Below are 23,615 nucleotides of genomic sequence, written 5' to 3'. Positions count from 1 at the left end.
TTTGTTTTGCTGAATACATCACTGAGTGATGATCTTGGTTTTTGCTTTGTCTTTGGGGAGGTGTCACTAAAGTCTTTTCAGGCCAGTTATTATACTAGTGCTAGTCATACACTAGAGGAAAAATCATTTGAAAATCTGTCAGTTGGACTGTTCCTTTTTCTTTTAATTATTGGGCAAAACTAGAAAATCAAAAGAGCAGGTTGGAAAATTCTGCAGAACGAAGGATAAATTGAAAGGTTAATGTGTTTATCGCCTGTTAAAAATTGAACTATTTGCACTGCATATATACTGTATGGGCTAAAAAACTGATTCATTTATGTCCATTGAACAAAATGTATTACTCTATTTTGGTCATTACATGATGGTACTATTGTTTGCTCTCACAGCCGAGTGTTTGTTATTAGGGATGAGCTGAACGAATTGGGAACCAATATCGGAGCCTTCAAATCACTGCTCATCCTCCAGAAGCACATAACCAACACTGTGGTCGAATAATTCTGAGGACTCGTTCATGCATGGTGGTGGGGCTATGGAAGTAGTGACTGTAGACAAGGAGCCGGTGGAATAGGCTGCTTCGGCAGCTGCGTTGGAAGGCAAACTACCCTGAGCCTGGGTGACAGAGGATGAGGACAGCTTTGTTATGCACTCCACCAACTCTTCTGCATGTTGTGGCTCAAATATCTGGCCAGCAGCAGCAAAAAAGGACAAGCGTGCCCGTGGCCACCTGCAGAGAATTCACCATGTCCATGACCACCATTGTTGACTGTAGACACAGAGGCTGCTTGCCCTCTTTTAGTGGCCTGTGAGCATCTGCCTCTCCTTGGTGGCCTTCCAGACATGTCTTTTTTGTTTTGCAATGACACACTACACTGTATTAGATACTGTGTACACCGCCTGAAGTGTATTAGAAAGTGTACAATGTCTGCACTGTATTGCATACTGTGTACAACACCAGAAGTGTAGTAGAAACTGTACACACTGTATCAGATACTCTGTATACTTCCTGAAGTGTATCAGAAACAGTACTCCACAGAATACACTGTAGATATAGGCTACACTGAATGCAGAGTGTGTGTGTATATATAATATATATTTTATACTAGATTGTATGCATTAATACACCGACTGATGTCTATTAGAAACTGTACACACTGTATTAGCAACTGTGTACACCGCCTGCACTGTATTAGCAACTGTACACCACGGAATGCACTGTAGATATAGGCTACACTGAATGCAGTATGTGTGTGTGTGTATATATATATATATATATATATATATATATATATATATATATATATATATATATATATATACAGTATATATACATATTTTAATTAGTTTGTGAGATTTATATATATATATATATATATATATATATATATATATATATATATATAAATAAATAAATTATCTCACAGCCTATGTATATGTATATGTATATATACTGTTGTGTAATATATATATATATATATATATATATATATATATATATATATATTACACATATTACACAACAGTATATATACATATTTTAATAAGGGTGTGAGATAATTAATTTATTTATATATATATATATATATATATATATATATATCTTAAAGAATATATCTATATATATATATATTGTAGACATGTCACTGGAGAAGTGATCGAGGGGGTGTACATCTCACCTAGGTTGCTACACAGTGTGAGATGGTAAATCCAGGATGGATCAGTTTCTCAGCAGCGATATGCTGCTGAGTTGTTGTTTAATTTTGCCGGGCCTGGGTTTATATGGAATGGCAGGTAGGTTTGGTAGAGGGACCTGTCATTCCACATCCCCCGATCCAGTTCTGGGTTTGGGATCAGGTGAGCTTGGATCCTAATTAGCCTGGGAAGCTAAAGGCTCTGTAGGGTCTGCAGGTGATTGCTTCTCAGCCAGGGAATGAACAATCTGTGTGTTGAAGGAAGCTGCAAGCACAGCCACTGCTGGAGCTAAAACTCACCCTGCGATATCCAGGCGAAAGACGCTGTGTTTGTAAGTGTCAGATAGGTGAGCAGAACCTGTTAGTAAGCGCCCAGCCGGGCTAGGACTTTTATTTTTGTTGTACTTAGAAAGCACGGTGTTGCTGTATATTTTGTTTGCTGGACTGTTTGTACCACGAATAAACGCCAAGATCTGTTTTATCAAATTCCAAGTCTGCTGTGAACTGTGTCCAAACACACCCTACCCCGGGAAGATCCCTTACAATTGGTGGAGGTAGCGGGCAACGCGGTTGCTAGGGGCAACGGTGTGGACAGACTTGGCTACAGCTGCTGATGTCCTGGGTGAAAGCTGCAACTACACTCCAAAAACAGTCCAGCAACATGGAGGAGATGCTGAAGCAGTTTATGCAAGTGAGTTTGCAACAACAGCAGGCTCAGACAGAGGCCAATAGACGACATGAACAGTCCATGGCTGAACAACAGCAGATGATGGCTGCACAACAGCAGGCGCAGACAGAGGCCAATAGACGACATGAACAGTCCATGGCTGCACAACAGCAGATGATGGCTGCACAACATCAGATGCATAAGGAAGAGTTGCAAGCTTTGCGCCAAAGCCAACAACAACTTATCGAGCACCTGATAGTAAATCGAGAGGCGCCTGTGGTTGCTAATCCACCCACAATGGAGGGAGCCGCTCCAGAGATTTTTTCTGGGAGAAGGACTGTGCAGAAAGCGCTGCAAAAGATGACTGCTGAGGACGATGTTGAGGCCTATCTAACAGTATTTGAGCGCGTGGCTGAGCGAGAGAAGTTACCAGCCGCTGAGTGGGCAGAGGTAATTGCGCCCTATTTAACAGGTGAACCTCAAAAGGCCTACTATGACCTCAGTGAGCAAGAGGTTAAGGACTATACTCGGCTAAAAGAGGAGATGCTTGCCCGACTAGGAGTTACTACTGCAGTCCGTGCCCGGAGGGTACGCAACTGGAGCTACAGTCTGGACAAATCAGCGAGGTCCCAGATGTATGACCTAATCCATTTGGCAAGAAAGTGGTTGGAGCCAGACACTTCTACTCCTGCACAAATCCTAGAGAAGGTCGTGATGGATCGCTACCTCCGAGCCCTTCCTACTGACTTGCAACGCTGGGTGGGACAAGGTGATCCTAAGAATGCAAACGAACTTGTCAACCTTGTGGAGAGGTTCCAGGCGACTGAGGACTACCTCCGTGATGTTCCTGCAGCATCTTCACCTCCCCGGAGCGCCAGATCTGTGCCGTCAGCTGGTAAGAGACTTCCATCTATTGGGGGAGTGTGGAGGGGTGCTGATGGGGGGGAAAAGGGCTCAAGTGGTGTCTCAGGGACAAAAGACTGGTGATGGTCCCGGGTGCCTAAGGGGCTCTGAAAAGGACTCCTTGCCAAAGAGACCAGGCCCTATCCAGTGTTGGAGATGCCATGAGGCGGGACACGTGTCGGCCCATTGCCCTCTTACCTCTGAACCCATGGAATGTGACGCTAGCAGGCGTCAGTCGCTATTTGCGGAACCATCTTGTGCTGCAGTTCCTGGACTAGAGACTGAACCGCAAATCTGCAACATCACAATCAATGACTTTCCTGTTAAAGCGTTAATGGACTCAGGAAGCCTTGTAACCTTGGTGCATGCTAGCCTGGTGACTGGGGACTTAGAGTCTAAAAAGCATATGAGTGTTGTGTGCATACATGGTGATACAAAAGTGTACCCTATAGTGCTGGCTAAAGTCGGGACTGAACAAGGCACCGTACAATATGAAGTGGGTGTGGTTAAAAACCTCATGCATAATGTAATATTGGGGCGCGATTTTCCATTATTCTGGGCTCTTTGGGAAAAAAGAAAAATCCCCAAAAGGAGTGAGGATACCTCTAAGGGGGTTGCCTTGTCCACTGTGAATGATAAAAATGTGCAGGATGAAAATGATTGTTTTCCTTTGCAGGTCCTGGCTGGGGAGGAGGAGGCTCCTCCCACTGAGCAAAATATACTAGACTTAGAGGTGTCTAGCGATAATTTTGGGACTGCACAATTACAGGACCCCACTCTCAAAAATGCGAGAGAGCAGGTTGCTGTTATGAACGGGGTACCTCAGGAACCAGATGCTGAAAAAAGATTTCCACATTTTTCGGTGACTAATGATCTTTTCTATAGAGTCAATAAGGTTAAAGATGAGATTGTGGAACAGCTTCTGGTACCTAAGCCGTACCGGCGTCAGGTGCTTGACATGGCACATAACCATGTTCTTGGGGGACACTTGGGGACTGACAAAACGCGAGAGAGGGTTCTCCAGAGGTTTTTTTGGCCGGCCATATATGATGACATTAAAAAATACTGTGAGTCGTGCCCCACATGTCAGGTTAGTGCCCCAGTGTCACATTTTCGCAGTCCTTTGGTTTCGCTCCCTATTATAGAGGTGCCTTTTGAGCGTATTGCCATGGATTTAGTGGGTCCCATTGTAAAGTCAGCTAGAGGACACCAGTATATTTTGGTAGTCCTGGATTATGCGACCCGCTATCCTGAGGCTGTACCCTTAAGAAACACTGCATCTAAAACAATTGCACGTGAGTTGTTTTATATGTTCTCTAGGACTGGGATCCCCAAAGAAATCCTAACTGACCAAGGTACGCCATTTATGTCGAAAGTAATGAAGGAATTATGCAGACTATTTAAAATCTCACACATCCGTACCTCTGTGTACCACCCCCAGACGGACGGATTGGTGGAGAGATTTAATAAAACTTTGAAACATATGTTGAAGAAAGTGGTGGCAAAAGATGGTCGTGACTGGGATCATTTATTACCCTACCTCATGTTTGCTATTAGGGAGGTGCCCCAAGCGTCCACAGGGTTCTCACCATTCGAGTTGGTCTATGGTCATCACCCTAGGGGTCTACTAGACATTGCAAAAGAGACATGGGAGAATGAGTCCACCCCATACAAGAGTGTTATTGAGCATGTAGCACAAATGCAGGACCGTATAGCCACTGTAATGCCCCTGGTAAGGGAACACCTCCAGAGAGCTCAAGAGGCCCAAAGTAGAATTTACAACCGGTCCGCAAGAATCAGGACATTCAACCCAGGCGATAGGGTCCTTATACTAGTCCCCACTGTTGAGAGTAAATTCTTGGCGAAGTGGCAAGGTCCTTATGAAATTGTTGAAAAGATCAGTGAGGTGAACTACAAGGTGCACCAACCAGGTAGAAGGAAGCCTTTCCAAGTTTATCACATAAACTTAATCAAGCCCTGGAAAGACAGGGAATCCTTGAGGGCGACAAATACTGTTAATAATTTGTCACAACCAATCCCTCCAGTCAAGGTAGGTGATACTCTATCAGTGTCACAGAAACAGGAGGCTCAGGAATTTTTACAGAAAAACAAAAACAAGTTCTCTGACCTCCCAGGGCGTACACACCTCATCCATCATCACATTGAAACTGAGCCTAGAAGCAGAGTAAACCTTAAGCCCTATAGGATACCCGAGGCACGTAGGGAAGCCGTATCTGCCGAGGTAAAACGTATGCTTGCTCTGGGGGTAATTGAGGCAATACAGAATTGGCCTAGACCCCTGACAAGGAAACAGGTTAGAGCTTTCCTGGGTATTACGGGTTATTACCGTAGATTTGTGCCGAACTTTGCCTCAGTTGCTGCTCCGCTAACTGACTTGACAAAGGGCGGAAAGACAGCAATGGTCACGTGGACCCCAGAGGCCGAGGAGGCTTTCCCAAAGCCTTAAGTCTGCCTTGTGCCAACCACCTGTGTTAGTCACCCCCGATTTCAGGCGAGAATTTCTGGTCCAGACAGATGCCTCTAGCACAGGCTTAGGTGCAGTACTCTCACAAGTAGTGAATGGTGAGGAGCATCCGGTGACGTACTTGAGTAGAAAACTAACCCCGGCCGAGAAAAATTATGCCATTGTGGAGCGAGAATGTTTGGCAGTAAAGTGGGCCCTAGAATCTTTAAAGTATTACTTGCTAGGCAGGAAATTCAAGTTGGTGACAGACCATGCCCCCCTAACATGGATGAAGTTAAACAAGGAGAGAAATGCAAGAGTGACTAGATGGTTTCTCTCCCTACAAAACTTTAATTTCACTGTGGAACACAGGCCAGGGAAATTACAGGCAAATGCTGACGCATTGTCAAGGGTAAGTTGTCTGTGGGGACAAAAGGCTCAGCCCTCCGGTCTGAAAAAGAGGGGGGGGATATGTAGACATGTCACTGGAGAAGTGATCGAGGGGGTGTACATCTCACCTAGGTTGCTACACAGTGTGAGATGGTAAATCCAAGATGGATCAGTTTCTCAGCAGCGATATGCTGCTGAGTTGTTATTTAATTTTGCCGGGCCTGGGTTTATATGGAATGGCAGGTAGGTTTGGTAGAGGGACCTGTCATTCCACATCCCCCGATCCAGTTCTGGGTTTGGGATCAGGTGAGCTTGGATCCTAATTAGCCTGGGAAGCTAAAGGCTCTGTAGGGTCTGCAGGTGATTGCTTCTCAGCCAGGGAATGAACAATCTGTGTGTTGAAGGAAGCTGCAAGCACAGCCACTGCTGGAGCTAAAACTCACCCTGCGATATCCAGGCGAAAGACGCTGTGTTTGTAAGTGTCAGATAGGTGAGCAGAACCTGTTAGTAAGCGCCCAGCCGGGCTAGGACTTTTATTTTTGTTGTACTTAGAAAGCACGGTGTTGCTGTATATTTTGTTTGCTGGACTGTTTGTACCACGAATAAACGCCAAGATCTGTTTTATCAAATTCCAAGTCTGCTGTGAACTGTGTCCAAACACACCCTACCCCGGGAAGATCCCTTACAATATATATACACACACACACACACTCTGCATTCAGTGTAGCCTATATTTACAGTGCATTCTGTGGTGTACTGTTTCTAATACACTTCAGATGGTGTATTATATTATATATATATATATATATAATTAATACACCATCTGAAGTGTATTAGAAACAGTACACCACAGAATGCACTGTAAATATAGGCTACACTGAATGCAGAGTGTTTGTGTATGTATGTGTATATATATATATATATATATATATATATATATATATATATATAGAGAGAGATAGATATACACACACAGTACATATATTCATTAGAGTGTGTGTGTATGTATATATATTATTATACACACATATTATGTGTGTATATTATATATATGTATGTGTATTAATACACCATCTGAAGTGTATTAGAAACGGTACACCACAGAATACACTGTAGATATAGGCTACACTGGATGCAGAGAGTGTGTGTGTGTATGTGTGTGTGTGTATGTGTGTGTGTGTGTGTATATATATATATATATATATATATATACACACGCACACGCACTGCCTGCAATGACTCAATATCGAATAAACACTGAATATACAGTCATATATTAGACTGACTGTATATATCTTAAGAACACTGCCAGTAACTGAAAACCCTGCCTGCTTAATCTGACTCAAGCTATTTCACTGTCCACACCAACAACACTTAGAAACAAACACCCGATGTTAGGGTCTAACTTATGTTTGACTCAAACCGTGGGCTCATCCCTATTTGTTATTTGAAAATGAGTTTGAATGATTTTTCGTATAGTGTATGGCTAGCATTAAGCTGGGTTTAAACGTTTCATTTTAGTTTTTTTTAAACTCACTGGTTGGGAAAAAAATAAGACATATCCCTGCATCAACAAAACAATGTGTAATGCAGGTGATCTCTCGCTGTGCAGTTGTATTCTGACAGGAGCACTCCACCCCACCCAGCCAGATTACACTTGTAGCCACTGGCATGGAATGCTGGTTTTCCAGCGAGACTGTTTTACAGAAGCCGATCATTGTTCAACAGAAGCTGGTCCAGACTGCAACACACACGTATCGAAAATCAGCTGGTTTCAGCAAAACAGGCCGACTTTGGGTATGTGTGTACCGTGCTTAAGAATCACCTCCCACCTTCAAAGTCTCTCTATTGATAAGACGCCTCATTACATTATAGTGTACATTAAAACCAAAAACATTTTGGGGCTAGACTATGGAAGGAATAAAACCCTTTTCAGGTTTAATTTTAAATGTTCTATTTTTTTTTTTTTTTTGCTTTGTTTCCATTTACACAAGCCTTTACTGTGTAGGAAAAGTAAAAAAAAAATGCTAAAGCCATTGAACGCATTTATATGCAATAAAATAATACAGTTATTGCTTACCATGCCATTCAGAACTTTTCCAAACACAACATGTTTCCCATTGAGCCATAAAGGCCTTGTTGTGGAGATAAAGAACTGTGACCCATTGGTATCTGGTCCTGCATTAGCCATGCTCACCCAGCCAATGCCATAGTGCTTCAGCTTAAAGTTCTCATCTTGAAAACTATTCCCATAGATACTCCAGCCTAAAAAAAATAAAATAATGAATATTCATTTTGCCATGCTATGTTTTATCGCTGTACAATATAGTGATCTTATGATTTTTGAAGGGCCAAATTCATTTTCAGACAGTGTAAACAAAATGCATACTGTAACAATAGAATTATATTTAGATAATCATCATATGACATGGAGTTCTCTGCAAAACATAACTATACTACAGCTTTCACAAAGTAAAACTGAGCAAACATTTTTTATGCCCGTGCTTTTATTTGCCATCCGCATGTGCAAGGATTTGTATAGTTGTTACTGTAAATGGCATCCTTTCTCATTTCCTTAGCATGTCATAGCTAAGCAGGTTTAAACCAGGTACAAGAAAATACTTACATTTTGCATTCCTAGCAAACTTATGGATGCTGTCATTGGTGACTTCCTATATAAAACGTTAGTTGCCTGGCATTTGTACTGGCTCTTGACAATGCTAGGAGTCACTGACGCCTATACAAAAATCGTAAGCGAGAAACTATTTTCTGCAAATCTGTTGAGTTGGTTGCTTAGACTATTGAAGCACAATGTTTGGTATGAGAGCCAGGCTATTAGCATTTGCAGGAAGAAATGGCAGCCTCCATGTTTCTTATGGAAAGGTTTCCTTTAACTCCTTTACAGCAAACACATTTTAAAAAAATCCCCAAGCCATTCCCACCTGTCCTAAGCAACTTTAAATGATGCCTTACCTACATTGTTGCTCTGTAAGAAAAAAAACCCCCAGTACTTTGGGGTACAAAGAAACGTGACGTCACCTGCCTCCCCACAGTGCAGTGTTGGGAACTGAGTGGTCAGTCACAGGCTAGGCCCCAACTCTGTTACACTGGGGTAGGGCATGTGAAGGTATGTATAGGCACTGGAGGATGCCTAGGGCAGGATGGAGGGCTTGTGGCATGTCAATGGCTGGTCCCTATGTAGGGGTTGGCGGTGGGGATCAGAGTGACAGGAGAGTCTTGGTAAAGGGGGTGTTTTTTTGTTTTTTTTTCGCGCACTAGTGTAACAGGAGTTTAAAGAGGAAGTAAACCCTGATGGGTTTACTTCCTCTTTTTTTCCCTGCAAAGGTAAAGCATAATGGACTACTATGCATCGCATAGTAGCTCATTATGTGTCACTTACCTGACACAGGAGCCAGCGAAGTCGCCGCTGTCCCCTGTAGTCCGCCGCATCCATCTTGCTGGTGGCGTCTCGCAGCTCCGACGAATCACAGCGGCGAAGCCGTGATGACGTCACTCCCGCGCATGCGCACGGGAGTCGCGTCTCGCAGCTCCGCCGCTGCCATTCGGCGAAGCCGCGATGACGTCACTCCCGTGCATGCGCGCGGGAGTCGACAAATTAGGCAGATCCATTCTTGGACTTGCCGCATTTAGTGCGCCATTTTCGGGCAAATATCTCCTAAACCATATAGGTTTAGGAGATATTGCTTGGACCTACAGGTAAGCCTTAATCTAGGCTTACCTGTAGGTCAAAGTGGTTTGAAAGGGTTTACGTCCTCTTTAACCACTTAAGGACCAAGCCTCTTTTTCATACTTGTTGTTTACAAGTTAAAATAAATTATTTTTTTGCTAGAAAATTACTTGGAACCTCCAAACATTATATAATTTTTTTCTAACACCCTAGAGAATAAAATGGCGGTCGTTGCAATACATTCTGTCACACCGTATTTGCGCAGCGGTCTTACAAGAGGAATTTTTTTTAGAACAAATACACTTTTTTTTAAATTTAAAAAATAAGACAGTAAAGTTAGTCCAATTTTTTTAATATTGTGAAAAATAATGTTACACCGAGTAAATTGATACCCTGATTAAATATGTCACGATTAAAAATTGCGCTCGCTCGTGGAATGGTGACAAATGTTTACCCTTAATCTCCATAGGCGATGTTTAAAAATGTCTACAGGTTACCAGTTTTGAGTTACAGAGGAGGTCTAGGGCTAGAATTATGGCTCTTGCTCTAACGATCGCCGCGATAACTCACGTGTGGTTTGAACACCGTTTTCATATGCGGGCGCTACTCACGTATTTGTTCGCTTCTGCGGCCAGCTCGTCAGGATTGGGGTACTTTTAAAAAAAAAACATTTTTTTTGGGATTTTTTTTTCTCACTTATTTCACTTTTCATTTTGACACGGTTTATTTTAAAGAAAAAAAAATGGGTCACTTTTATTCCTATTACAAGGAATGTAAACATCCATTGTAATAGAAAAAAAAAAGCATGACAGGACCTCTTAAATATGAGATCTGGGGCCAAGAAGACCTCAGATCTCATATTTACACTAAAATGCAATAAATTAAAAAAAAGGTCACTTGTAAAAAAAATAATATAAAACATTCTCCTTTAAGCGCTATAGGCCAAAGTAACGTTTGACGTCGCTTCCACCCTCCCATGCCATGGAACCGAGCAGGGTTCTTCTCCTCAGTAGGCAGCCCAGGCATCCACGGGAGAGGACACGATTGTCTCCGCCGCTACCGCAAGGCCCGTAAGCGTCGGAGACAACCAGAGGGGCTGGGCACCTCTCCCACCACCGATAAGTGACCTCGTGGCAGAGACCACTTTTATCCGGAAGAGAAAAGCACAGCGTTCCTGAAAATACCAGAGTTATGCCAGCTAGCTGCTGCCATAACCCTGGTATTTTGCATTAAAGTACTGACGTATGGGTACGTAGTTTTGCGTGAAGTGGTTAATTTATGCTATGCTGTGTTGTTAATGAACACAATATGGTAAAAGCATGTGCAAAAAAACTTAGACTTACCAGTAACAGTATTTCCATGAATTTTCCAGGACAGCTATTTGAGAGATGATTGGCCCCACCAAAACGCAAACCAGAAAGATTTTAACCACTTGCTGACCAGCTGCCTTCATTATATTGCGGCAGGTCAGCACGATCCCACGAACCATCATAGCTATACGTCTGTCCCTTTAAGCGGGATAGCAGACATGCATGCCCGCTGCACAGCAGGGGTGCCGATGCTCATTACCGGCGATCGCGGGCACGAGAGGCAGAACAGGGACGTGTGTGTATAAACACACACATCCCAGTTCTGTGAGGAGCAGAGAGAGAGATCGTGAGTTCCTATGAGCTGGGAACCACGATCTCTCATCCCTTATAGTCAGTCCCATACCCCACAGTTAGAACACACACACAGGGAACACAGCTAACCCCTTGATCGCCCCCTAGTGTTAACCCCTTCTCTGCCAGTGACATTTATACTGTAATCATTGCATTTTTGAAGCACTGATCGCTGTATAATTGTCAATCGACCCAAAAATGTGTCACGTGTCTCCGATGTGATAATGTCGCAGTCTCGATTAAAAATCGCAGATCGATGCCATTACTAGTAAAAAAAAAAAGAATAATAAAATGGCATAAATCTATCCCCTATTTTGTAGACACTAACTTTTGTGCAAACCAATCAATATAAGCTTTTTGCGATTATTTTTTTTTTTTTTAATACCAAAAATATGTAGAAGAATACATATCAGCCTAAACCGAGGAAAATAATTTGCTATTTAAAAAAAAAAAAATTTGGGATATTTATTACAGCAAAAAGTACACAATATTGTATTGTCTGGGTACAGCGTTGCACGACCGCACACTTGTCTTTTCAAGCGGCGCAGTGCTGTATCGCAAAAGATCAGTCAATTCTTCCGGGGCTTAAGCGGGTAAAAGGCCACTGTCCTCCCTTGTAATGCAGTTAGAAGATAAAGAAACATCCACCAAAGTGTACAAGGGAATCAAACCATGCCATATATCCAACAAGAAATCATCCGGCAAGTGAGACCCACATACACCTGTATAAACCATACTACTAAGGGTGGGAATATGGACACTGTCCTGGAAGATTCATGAAAATACTGTTATCAGAAAGTATAATGAAGGTTTTCCCATCTTCCAGGACAGCTGCTTGAGAGGATAAACAAGATTCCGTACCTTAGGTGGGCCACAGCCTGTAGAACTTAGCTTCCAAAGAAGAGATCCTGGCTGGAGAGCAACTGGGCTTAGTAGTGTTTGACGAATGTGTGGGAAGATGACCACACAGCCACCTTGGATGTTTCCTTTCATGATGCACCTGCTCTTTCAGCCCATGAGGCGACTAATGAATTTGTAGAATGTGCTGTGTGGGGGAATCTGACCTGAAAATTTGTAGGACTAGACAATTGTATACCTAATCCATCTGGCAATTAGAACTCTTGGCTGCCTTTAGAACCTCTCCTCAATCCGATAAAAAGGACTAGAAAGTGAGATGAATTCCTAAATTCCCTGGTTACTTCCAGAGAATGAATCAAGCATCTTCTGACATCCCGAACACTAAATCTCTCTTCCTCTAAATTTTTTGGGTGAATCCAAAAACTTGGCAAAACTACCTCCTGGGATCTGTGAAACATGGTTGAAACTTTAGGTAGATATAAGGGGTCATGCTTAATGATTACCCTGTCATCAAACTCTCAAAATTGGATCCTTGCTAGAGAGGGATTCTAAGTCCGAAATCATCCTACCTGAAAGTAACTGTCAAGGGCTCTAAAGGGCATTGAGGGCCAGAGATAAGTCTCAGGGTGGTATCTGCTTGATAGTTCTAGGCCAGTGATGGCGAACCTTGGCACCCCAGATGTTTTGAAACTACATTTCCCATGATGCTCACCTACACTGTAGAGTGCATGAGCATCATGGGAAATGTAGTTCCAAAACATCTGGGGTGCCAAGGTTTGCCATCACTGTTCTAGGCATACACCTGACTGTGGCCATAAGAAACCTAAAAAAAAAAGGATTTTTGGCTATTCTCAGATCTAAGGAAACAGACAAGGCAGCTAACTGCACTTTAAAGGTCCATAAAGATAATCCCTTCTAATGCATCTGTCCCTAGAGCTTCCCTCTCATCTTCCAGTGAGAAGGGCATCACTTTTCTGTTCTGTCTGGACGCAAACAACTCTTCAGAGTGATCTCCGCAAAGACTTCTGTGTTAAGTGTTCAGTGTTGTGTTAGATTTCTACGCAGCTAAAATAATCTGCCAAGACATTTTTGGTGCCCTTGATGTGAACTGCAGAGATTGAGGTTATGGTCTTGTCAGCCAGACTCAAAATTTGTTGAGTCGGAGATAAAAGGCTGTCTGAAATGGGTCCTGTTTGTTTAGATATGCCACCACTGTGGCATCTGTGAAGACCAAAACCTCCCTCGCACACACCCAGATAATCCCCACCTGGTATGGGAATAATCTGATTCAGGGCATTTTTTGCAGTTCCAGGACCCGAAAAATAAACATTTTAAAGGGGTCTTGACTGCAGTTGAGCCCAAAGCACTCCTAAGATCGCTACCGCCATCAGCCCTAACATGTATAATCTGATGTATCCATGCTAGAGGGAGCAGCTTAAATGCCTGGACTGAGGAAACAAATTTCCTTACTGTCTCCTTGGCCAACAAAATATTTTGAGATATTGTGTATCTGATAACCCAAGAAGGTCTGAGTTTGAGAGGGTACCAGATTCGACTTTTCATGATTGATCTGCCAGCCCAACCTCTGATGGGTCTTGAGAACAATCCGCAAATCCTGGGACAATATCCACTGATCCTGTGCAAAAAACAGAAAATTGTCTAAATAGAGGATTTTAGAAATCCCCTGTAGAAGCAGGAAGGCAATAACTTCAGCCATAATTTTTGTAAAGATTCTCGAGGCTGCTGAAAGAACAAATGTAAGGGCTCTGAACTGCCAGTGTCTGATGCCATTATCTGTTTGGATCGCAAATCTCAGGTACTTCTGGCGACCCTGAAAAATTGGTACATGTAGATATGCATCCTGAAGGTTCAGATTGATTATATACCGTAAGATTCCTTCCTGGGTAAATATTTTCCATATGAAACTTTCTGAACACCAGAAACCTGTAAGCTTTAAATGCACGGGAATAGAAGCCCTGAGATTTTTGATTCTCCGGAACTGGAATGATAACTTGTTCTGCTTCCTATTAGGAAACGAAGTCCAACATAGCCTGCTTTCTTTCCTGGTCTCCTGGCAGCCAAGTGAGAAAAAAAAATCTTCAGAAGACTGAAGTCTAAATTCCAATTTGTAGCCTTAACATATTATCTATAGGAGAAATTAATTTTCCATGATTTTTGCCCACTGTTCAACAGTCTTCCTCCAACCCCTGACCTGGTGTCATTGTGTGTTTTTGGCAGGTATTGCAGGAGTAAAGAGAACACCTCCCTTGGTTTTGTCCTTATTGAAGGACAATTTATTTTTACCTAGAAGAGCTTACAGTCTCTACTGCAACCAACAAGGGTTCCCCCTCAGAGACTGAGGCTGAATTCTCTCCCTCCTGTAAGTTGTAGACTCTGTGCAAACTGTCAAAATAGGACTAAAAGGAAGACACCATCTCCTTCAAAGAGGACATTAAATCATTCATGCATGCCACTGACTCAGAACCATTTCTAGTCTGTAAAACAGCCAACCCAACGTCCTGTCACCCCTAGCAGACAAGAGAAGAGGCCCATACCTTTGGAGCAGGATTTAAAGTGGATGCGGCCACTGAACATGCTTGAGTGGCAGCTTCTTCCTCTAAAGGGGTGTTATCGTCATCCATTGCAACAAGTACCCTCTTCTGCCAGGCACCCAATGTAGCTGCTACCTATGGAACTGTACCTCTGCCGAGACCTGAGAGAACTAGTAGACCATAGTCGCAGCCTGTCCTGGTCTAATAGCAGTAGTTGCCCAGTGCACAGTCTGCTCAGGCTTCCAAGAATATGAATCCCATGACTGGAAGTGCATCACATCATTTCTGGTTCAAGCACCATCTTGCCGTGCCAGGAAGTGCATCATCTGATGCCATCTTGGTACGCCCAAAGCAACAGGATGAACACAGGAGGACTACATGTCCCTGAAGTTATGCCTTGCTGCCATCTTAGGACTCCTGGGGCATGCTCTCCGGCTGTACCATAACATGACACACTCCTGAGGCCTGAACCAACTAATGGGCTACAATAGTTTCCCACCCCAACATGAAGGCAAGTACAGCATGTAAATCAGGGGAATCCTTCTGGCATAAAGTAGACAGAACCCAGGCACACCCTAGAAGGGGGTCTGGTAACCACAGCCACCAGTAACAAAACAAATATTGTGGGGTGTACACCTGGAGGATCTGAAAACACAAAACAGAGGTACAAGGGAGGGGAGGGGCCTTTTAAACTTTCTGGTTTGTGTTTACTGTAGAGGGTGGAGCCATTAATCTCTGGAAGGTTAAGAGGGAAACATTTCTTAAGGTGCTAGATCATTTACTACATACAGTGCCTTGAAAAAGTATCCATACCCCTTAACTTTTCCACATTTTGTCATGTTACAACCAAAAACATAAATATATTTTATGTGATAGACCAACACAAAGTGGCACATAATTGTGAAGTGGAAGGAAAATCATAAATGGTTTTCCAAATTTTTATACAAATATATGAAAAGTATGACGTGCATTTGTATTCAGCCCCCTTTACGCTGATAACCCTAACTTAAAATCTAGTGGAATCAATTGCCTTAAGAAGTCACCTAATTAGTAAATAGAGTCCACCTGTGTGTAATTTAATCTCAGTATAAATACAGCTGTTCTGTGAAGCCCTCAGGGGGAGAACCTTAGAGAACAAACAGTATCATAAAGTCCAAGGAACACACCAGACAGGTTAGGGATAAAGTTGTGGAGAAGTTTAAAGCAGGGTTAGGTTATTAAAAAAAAAAAATATCCCAAGCTTTGATCATCTCATGGAGCACTGTTCAATTAATCATCCGAAAACTGAAAGAGTATGACACAACTGCAAACCTACCAAGACATAACTGTCCACCTAAACAGACAGGCCGGGCAAGGAGAGCAGTAATCAATCCATGAATGAATACACTACAAGTCCTGTCTTTCACCACGGCAGATGGACTTGTACTATAGTTCTCGATGAACTACGAAAGAGCTGAGCAGCTGCTGTTTGCCCGTACAGGGGTACAAGCAGAGAGTTGTACGAAGCGTCTGCAGGCTGGTGAGAAAAAATATTAATTGCACCATTTTTTTTTTTTACTTGCATTTATTTTATTTTTTTTAATTGTATTTTTTTTACACAAAGGGGAACTTAGCCTTTAGTTAAAAGTGAATAATATGCAACCAGGAGGATACTGATTTCACCAAAGGATTCTGAGACACATATTTTACTTTAACAGAATTTCCAGCTTTTCTGTTCGAGAGCAAACTTTTTATTTTACATAGAATAAATAAAATTATAGACATTTTTCTCTTCAAAGCGGCGTTCCACTCATTTTTACAAGTTCCTCCAATCTTAATGCCCATCTGCATTTAGGTTCTAAATGGATATTCATCTTTTTTTTTTAAGTACTTCTATATGTCATTTTTTAATATATCCAGGCAGCACTTCCAGTCCTGGTCGCCTAGGTGATGCTGTCATTGGGCATTTCCCATGGACTCCAGGGATGTCGGTGTCATCTATCCCAGGAGTCTTTGGGAAGCCTATTAGTGAAATCTCACGGTATTCCAAAACCGGAAATTACATGCTTGGGAGGAATTCGGCACCAGTTTGGAAGGATTACTATAACCATTGCTATGGCAACCTGTAATCCACAAACTGCACCACGCACTGACATTGCTGCACAAGCGCGAGATTAGGAGGCGCATGCTGGGTAGCCAGCTGCACCTAATCCCAGAAATAAACAGGAGCAGAGTTCAGTTGGCCACAACCTAAATGGCCCCTGCCTACTTCCGAGATCATGCAAGATATTACAGGATTTAAAAATAAGTATGAATACAGTTAATGCAATATCCAAATACTATAGTACAAGTACTAACAATCATGGGGCAACTTGTATCAAAAAATTGCTTATGGGAAACTGGCGCTCCACTTTAATTAATATCTTTGCACATGTACCTCCTGTCCCATCTCCAGCTGAGAAATCCCCTCCTTGGATCATGAAATCTTTGATAACTCGGTGAAACTTGGTGCCTTTGTAGCCATAACCTTTCTAAAATGAGAAGGAAACAAAATGTTAGGAATTGTGCTATAGGAGCAGAGATATTAGAATGTATTACTGGAATATCACACTGCTACCATTCAGGAAAATGTATGTTTGCAGGACATGCCTTTCTTTTTCAGCATTTTTAGTCAGGTAAGGTCTCTTACACACAGACTCCTGAGCCTGTGCAATGTAAATTCCAGCGTATTTCCCCCTCCCAGAATGATCAGGTGCTGCATACAGCTAGGGCTGCAACTAACGATTATTTTCATAATCCATTAGTTGGCCGATTATTGTTTCGATTAATAACCTTTATATAAAAAATAAAAAGTGGGTCAAATTGAAGTTCATTTTCAACCGCAGTGATGGGAAAATTTGGAAATAGAAAACTTCTCGGTCAAAGGAATTTTCAGACAGTGTATGTGGTTTTTGTTCAGAAATGAAGTGAAAATTTCAAACAAAATTCTTTCATTCAGCGAATGTACAAAGATTTTTCATCTGAATATTCTCACCTGAAAATTGATCGGCGTGGCCAGCATAAGGCTCGGTACACACCTATGCAGTTTACTTTTGATCTGTTTCTGCAGTGCTTTTTGCTGTGCGTTTTGATTTTTGCGCACGTGATTTTACTGCAATTTGCGTTTTTTTTTGGGCAGATTAAAAAACACTAATTTCTGCAAAAACGCATTACATTCTTTTCTGCAGCACAGTTTTGCGTTAAAAGTCCTTGAACCTTTCCAAATATGCAGCGGCTGAAAAGACCACAGATATGAACGTATCCCATAGGAAACCATGTGAATGAACTGTAGTGCGTTTCTGCAAAAAGCACCAATAAACATATAGATGTGAACCAGGCCTAAGACGTGTAGTAACATACTGGGGTTAAAAAGACTAAAATTAGCCCTTTTATAGTACAAAAAAGCAGATAATCACTACTGGAAGGGGTTCATGTTTTTACTGTAGAACAGTGAAAGTAATATTTACAGTTGTGATTATATTTTTATACTATAAAGGGCTCATTTTAGTTTTTTTTTAAACCCCATTATGTTACTGGCCGATTAATCGATTATGAAAATAGTAATCGATTAATTTCATAATCAATTAGTTGTCGATTAATCGATTAGTTGTTTCAGCCCTACATACAGCCGCCCTACAGACAATTGCGGTACTGGGGTATATGGTCGCTCGTATAGCAATCATGCCTATGGGCATCTGTGTGCAGCACCTGGGCTTTCTGCACGGGGAAATACTCCAGAATTGATGTTGCATGGTCTGGCTGTCTGTGTACAAATCCTAATTAGGAAATGAAGAGCCATACCATGAGAAGTAAGAGCCTGAAAGGAATACTAGATTAGGTGAATGTGCTTAGGACTTGCCATTCCTTTACATTTCATTCGATTTCCACCCACTTAGCAAATAATACAGTTAAACCTTCTCTGACTTTTTCCTCAGTTACGTCTTACACAGAGTAAACCACCACAGCTATTACGCTCCATTTACTTCTACAGAGAAAACAGAGGAGACATTGTGCATGTCACATCGTCCAGCTGCTCTTGCCATTATCCAAGCCTGCGCACTTGCCTCCACAGGAAGACATGAATCACATTTATAAATACCGACTATCTCTCCCCAAAAATTCTGCAGCCATTTTCATTGTAACATCACACCACACACAACTCTATGTACACTGACCTACTTTAGATATGCCCAGTTGTTTTTATATAAATAAGTACAAACTGGAAAATTAAACGTTGTCGCATTTAAATGTGTGCTCACATGTTATTCTGGACTAGTGACAGTGATTCATATGAGGGACGCATTTGTTTCTTTACTTCTCTTCACCTCCTAACTGCTGCTGAACTACAGCTGGTCAAATGCTTTGTAAGGAAAAGTACTGCACAGGCACGGCAATAACGCACGCTTAATATTTTCTATGAAACACTGAGGAATTTGTCTCACTGCACATTGAAATTTTAGGAGTTTTCCCAAATCTGGCGCCTCTAAGTTTATCTACACTGTTGTATATTACCAACAATGGTCCAATTACAGCTGGGTCATTTTCATAGGCAATCGTATTTAAAATGCACTGTGTACTGCCATAAAAGTAATCACGCTAATAGCAGAGCTGTATAGAAGACACATCATTTTAGTAAAGTTGTGACCTGTCAAGACTTTCAGAGCAAGAGAATGTCACCAGCAGACCAAGGATCTCCAATGCAAGTCCAAAGCTTAATTCAGTAATCATATCGTTGCAGCAGATTGCAACGTTTCAGAGCCACGCAGGACTCTTCCTCTGATTAATCACCGTTCCAGCCAATGGTCACTTCAGCACCCACTTTTATGCACAGCCATTTCTACAGGAACGTGTGCGTTGGGAATAGTGCGTTGCTGTCCAAACGTTTGGTGCAGCTGCAAGCAAGGATATAATGTGAAATGGTTCCCCCGCTGGTGCTTGGGAAAGAGGATGCTGGCATTCAGTTTCACACATGCAGAGGTGTCAGGTATGAGAGGCCGCTGAACCAACCCTATCCATCTTAGGTGGAAGAATAGAACACTGGATAGCCGCACTCTGAAAATTCACCTTTATTTTAAAATTAAATATCAAGGCATCACAGGTCAATACAGACTAACTGCACAGCTTTTGATGCGTTTCGCAGCAGCCCCCTGTTTAATTTCGGAGACAGCTGTTCTTAGGAGAAGTGATTACCCTGGAGCAGTGAACTCCTACATATAATCCATCTTATGCCTTGTACACACGGTCGGACTTTCCGATGGAAAATGTGCAATCGGATCGTGTTGTCGGAAAATCCGATCGTTTGTGGGCTCCATCGGACTTTTTCTGTCTGAATTTCTGACACACAAAGTTTGAGAGCCGGATCTAAAATTTTCCAATGACAAAATCCGATTGTTTAAATTCCAATCGTGTGTAGACAATTCCGACGGACAAAGTGCCACGCATGCTCAGAATAAATTATGAGACGAAAGCTATTTACTGAATAGGTGAAAAAAGTGAGCTGCGCTAAAAAAAACTCTAATCAAAAAAATCTCTCAATAATCACAAGGGAAAATAGTGACAAAAAGGGATACAAACAATTAGCTTGAAAATTTTAAGATTTAAATAGATTATATCAGTGAGTAATATCTTTTAAACATATAAGTGACAAAAAAATTAATCAGTGCCCATAATATAGTTAGCATAAATTACATATCCCTTATATATAAATCACATAAGTTGTCAATATTAGAGAAAATAAACCAACACACCACCAATTTGTTGTAATAAATGAACAAAAAACCCAACAAAAATTTTTTAGAGAAAAAAATCTGAAAAAGTCCCAGAAATAATGATCCAAAGGATAGTGTTAATTCTTCCAAAGTGAAGATATGGAATTGACACCCACAATGCTCTGTGTTAAAGAGAATCCAAGCAATCACCTCCACCAGTGAGAAGGGGAGCCGCTTACCAGAATTATAGATCTCAGTGTCAATGAGATCAATAGGGCAAAAGCACAGGAGTTCTGGATGAACCGTCACATGAGCCACACAGCCTTTATCCTTGATGCAAAACCTCCAGACGGAACGAGGATATCGTGTATCATATAAAAAATCAGAAAGGCACTCGCATAGCGTAAAACCTCTTATTTTAATGGAAATAAAAAAGTAAACAATATTGCACTCACATGTACACAGAAGAATACGATCGTATAATACAGAAAAACGAGCCGGCCGGCTCTCGTGTGCCGCCCGCACTTCCTGGTTGGGCGTAGAACGCGGTGACGTCAGCACGCCGTACCTCCCTACACGCGTTTCGTCACGAACGGACGTGTTCACGGGATGCGGGACGGCGTTCTGACGCACCGCCTATATACCAAAACAAAAAACAAGCAGCCTCGGTCTGAGCTCCATACCGTCTCCCAGTCCGCCATATTGCATAAGGGAAAGAAGACAAAGAATGCCCTTATTATCTCCTAATCCGTCATGTTACATGAGGGAAAGAGGACAAAAATTGCCCTACTAACACAATAGGCTAAACCTCTGTCAATAACCAACAGAAATAGCTGGGAACCACGAGTTAGAGCTATGGGTCGCATACATCCACAATGCATGTAAAAAACATGCTAAAATAAGTTTTCTTTCACCTAAAAAAATCTTTTTTCTTTTTCCCTTTTCTATTAATCAAATATATTAAAGACCATATACAGATAGAGATTCAATCAAAATCTCATACATATATATATGTCCAAAGGGGGGAAAAAAAGGAGAAAAAACTTTCCCTTAAAAATTTTTTTTTTTGGTTAATTAAAAATTATATTTAAAATTAAATTATCATATATTTATATATATTTGATTAATAGAAAAGGGAAAAAGAAAAAAGATTTTTTTAGGTGAAAGAGAACTTATTTTAGCATGTTTTTTTGTGTTAATAGGGCAATTTTTGTCCTCTTTCCCTCATGTAACATGGCAGATTAGGAGATAATAAGGGCATTCTTTGTCCTCTTTCCCTTATGCAATATGGCGGACTGGGAGACGGTATGGAGCTCAGACCGAGGCTGCTTGTTTTTTGTTTTGGTATATAGGCGGTGCGTCAGAACGCCGTCCCGCATCCCGTGAACACGTCCGTTCGTGACGAAACGCACGTAGGGAGGTACGGCGTGCTGACGTCACCGCGTTCTACGCCCAACCAGGAAGTGCGGGCAGCACACGAGAGCCGGCCGGCTCGTTTTTCTGTATTATACAATCGTATTCTTCTGTGTACATGTGAGTGCAATATTGTTTACTTTTTTATTTCCATTAAAATAAGAGGTTTTACGCTATGCGAGTGCCTTTCTGATTTTTTATATGATACACGATATCCTCGTTCCCTGTCTGGAGGTTTTGCATCAAGGATAAAGGCTGTGTGGCTCATGTGACGGTTCATCCAGAACTCCTGTGCTTTTGCCCTATTGATCTCATTGACACTGAGATCTATAATTCTGGTAAGCGGCTCCCCTTCTCACTGGTGGAGGTGATTGCTTGGATTCCCTTTAACACAGAGCATTGTGGGTGTCAATTCCATATCTTCACTTTGGAAGAATTAACACTATCCTTTCGATCATTATTTCTGGGACTTTTTCTGATTTTCTTCTCTAAATATTTTTTGTTGGGTTTTTTGTTCATTTATTACAACAAATTGGTGGTGTGTTGGTTTATTTTCTCTAATATTGACAACTTATGTGATTTATATATAAGGGATATGTAATTTATGCTAACTATATTATGGGCACTGATTAATTTTGTCACTTATATGTTTAAAAGATATTACTCACTGATATAATCTATTTAAATCTTTAAATTTTCAAGCTAATTGTTTGTATCCATTTTTGTCACTATTTTCCCTTGTGATTGTTGATGAATTTTTGTGATTAGAGATTTTTTTGATTAGAGTTTTTTTTAGCGCAGCTCACTTTTTTCACCTATTCAGTCTATTATCAGAGTATTACGATTAGGGTTGCTGCTTGTAGGGAATTTATTTATATATTTTTTTTAAATTTTTGAATAGCGTGGTTTACTCTTTATATCGTGTTTGTGAAAGCTATTTACTACTGGCCCATTTATAGTCCCGTCGTACGCATTCTACGTAACCGCGTTCAGAACGATTGCATTTTTCGACAACTTTGTGCAACCGTGTTTATGCTAGACAAGCTCGGGCCAAAATCCGTCAGAAAAAATCCAGCGGATTTTGTTGTCGGAAAGTCTGACCGTGTGTACAGGGAATTAGATGTAAATGGCCTCAGCCAGTGCTGCTCCATTGACTATGCCCCTTGGTCCATCTTGCCTGCCCACCAGGGCTTACTCATAGAGGTGGGAGACAAGAGCAGGACTAGAGAACTTATGCATCATAAGCCATGAAAACAAGTGAGCAAACATGTGGCTTGGGGGAAATCATGAAGTGGGGAAAAAAAGGAAAATTAGCATTGTCCAAGTGAGGAAACGTAAAGGTGAAGACAAAAGAATATTTTAATAACTTTTTTCATTTTCAGTTTTCATATTCCTTCGTCTTCACCTTTTACATTTCCTCACTTGGGACAATGCTAATTTTATTTTCTCACTTCTATGCTATTTTATTCTCCTTTTCTCCACTTCATGATTTCCCCCATCATCACATTACCAAGCCACACATCTTCTCACTTGTTTTCACGGCTGATGCAGAAGTTCTCTCGTCCTGCTCTTCTCTCCCACCTCTATGACTAAGCCCCAGTGAGC

At 41.6% G+C, this 23,615-nt stretch overlaps 1 protein-coding gene across 1 annotated transcript in view; it reads right to left on the bottom strand.

The window, feature by feature from the left end:
* Nucleotides 1-23,615, bottom strand: part of PPIC (peptidylprolyl isomerase C) — a 47,670-nt gene that overhangs the window by 1,168 nt on the left and 22,887 nt on the right. Inside the window, exons 3-4 of the mRNA XM_077462188.1 lie at nt 17,288-17,381; nt 8,193-8,377 (exon numbers count right to left, since the gene is read on the bottom strand). Coding sequence (XP_077318314.1) covers nt 8,193-8,377; nt 17,288-17,381 — 279 coding nt within the window. The remainder of the gene's footprint in view (nt 1-8,192; nt 8,378-17,287; nt 17,382-23,615) is intronic.

This window comes from Lithobates pipiens, unplaced genomic scaffold (assembly GCF_037356315.1).
Source record: "Lithobates pipiens isolate NorthernLeopardFrog02 unplaced genomic scaffold, aLitPip1_a1.2 Scaffold_3, whole genome shotgun sequence".
Taxonomy (NCBI): Eukaryota; Metazoa; Chordata; class Amphibia; order Anura; family Ranidae; genus Lithobates; species Lithobates pipiens.
This window is presented reverse-complemented; position numbering and strand designations above follow the sequence as displayed.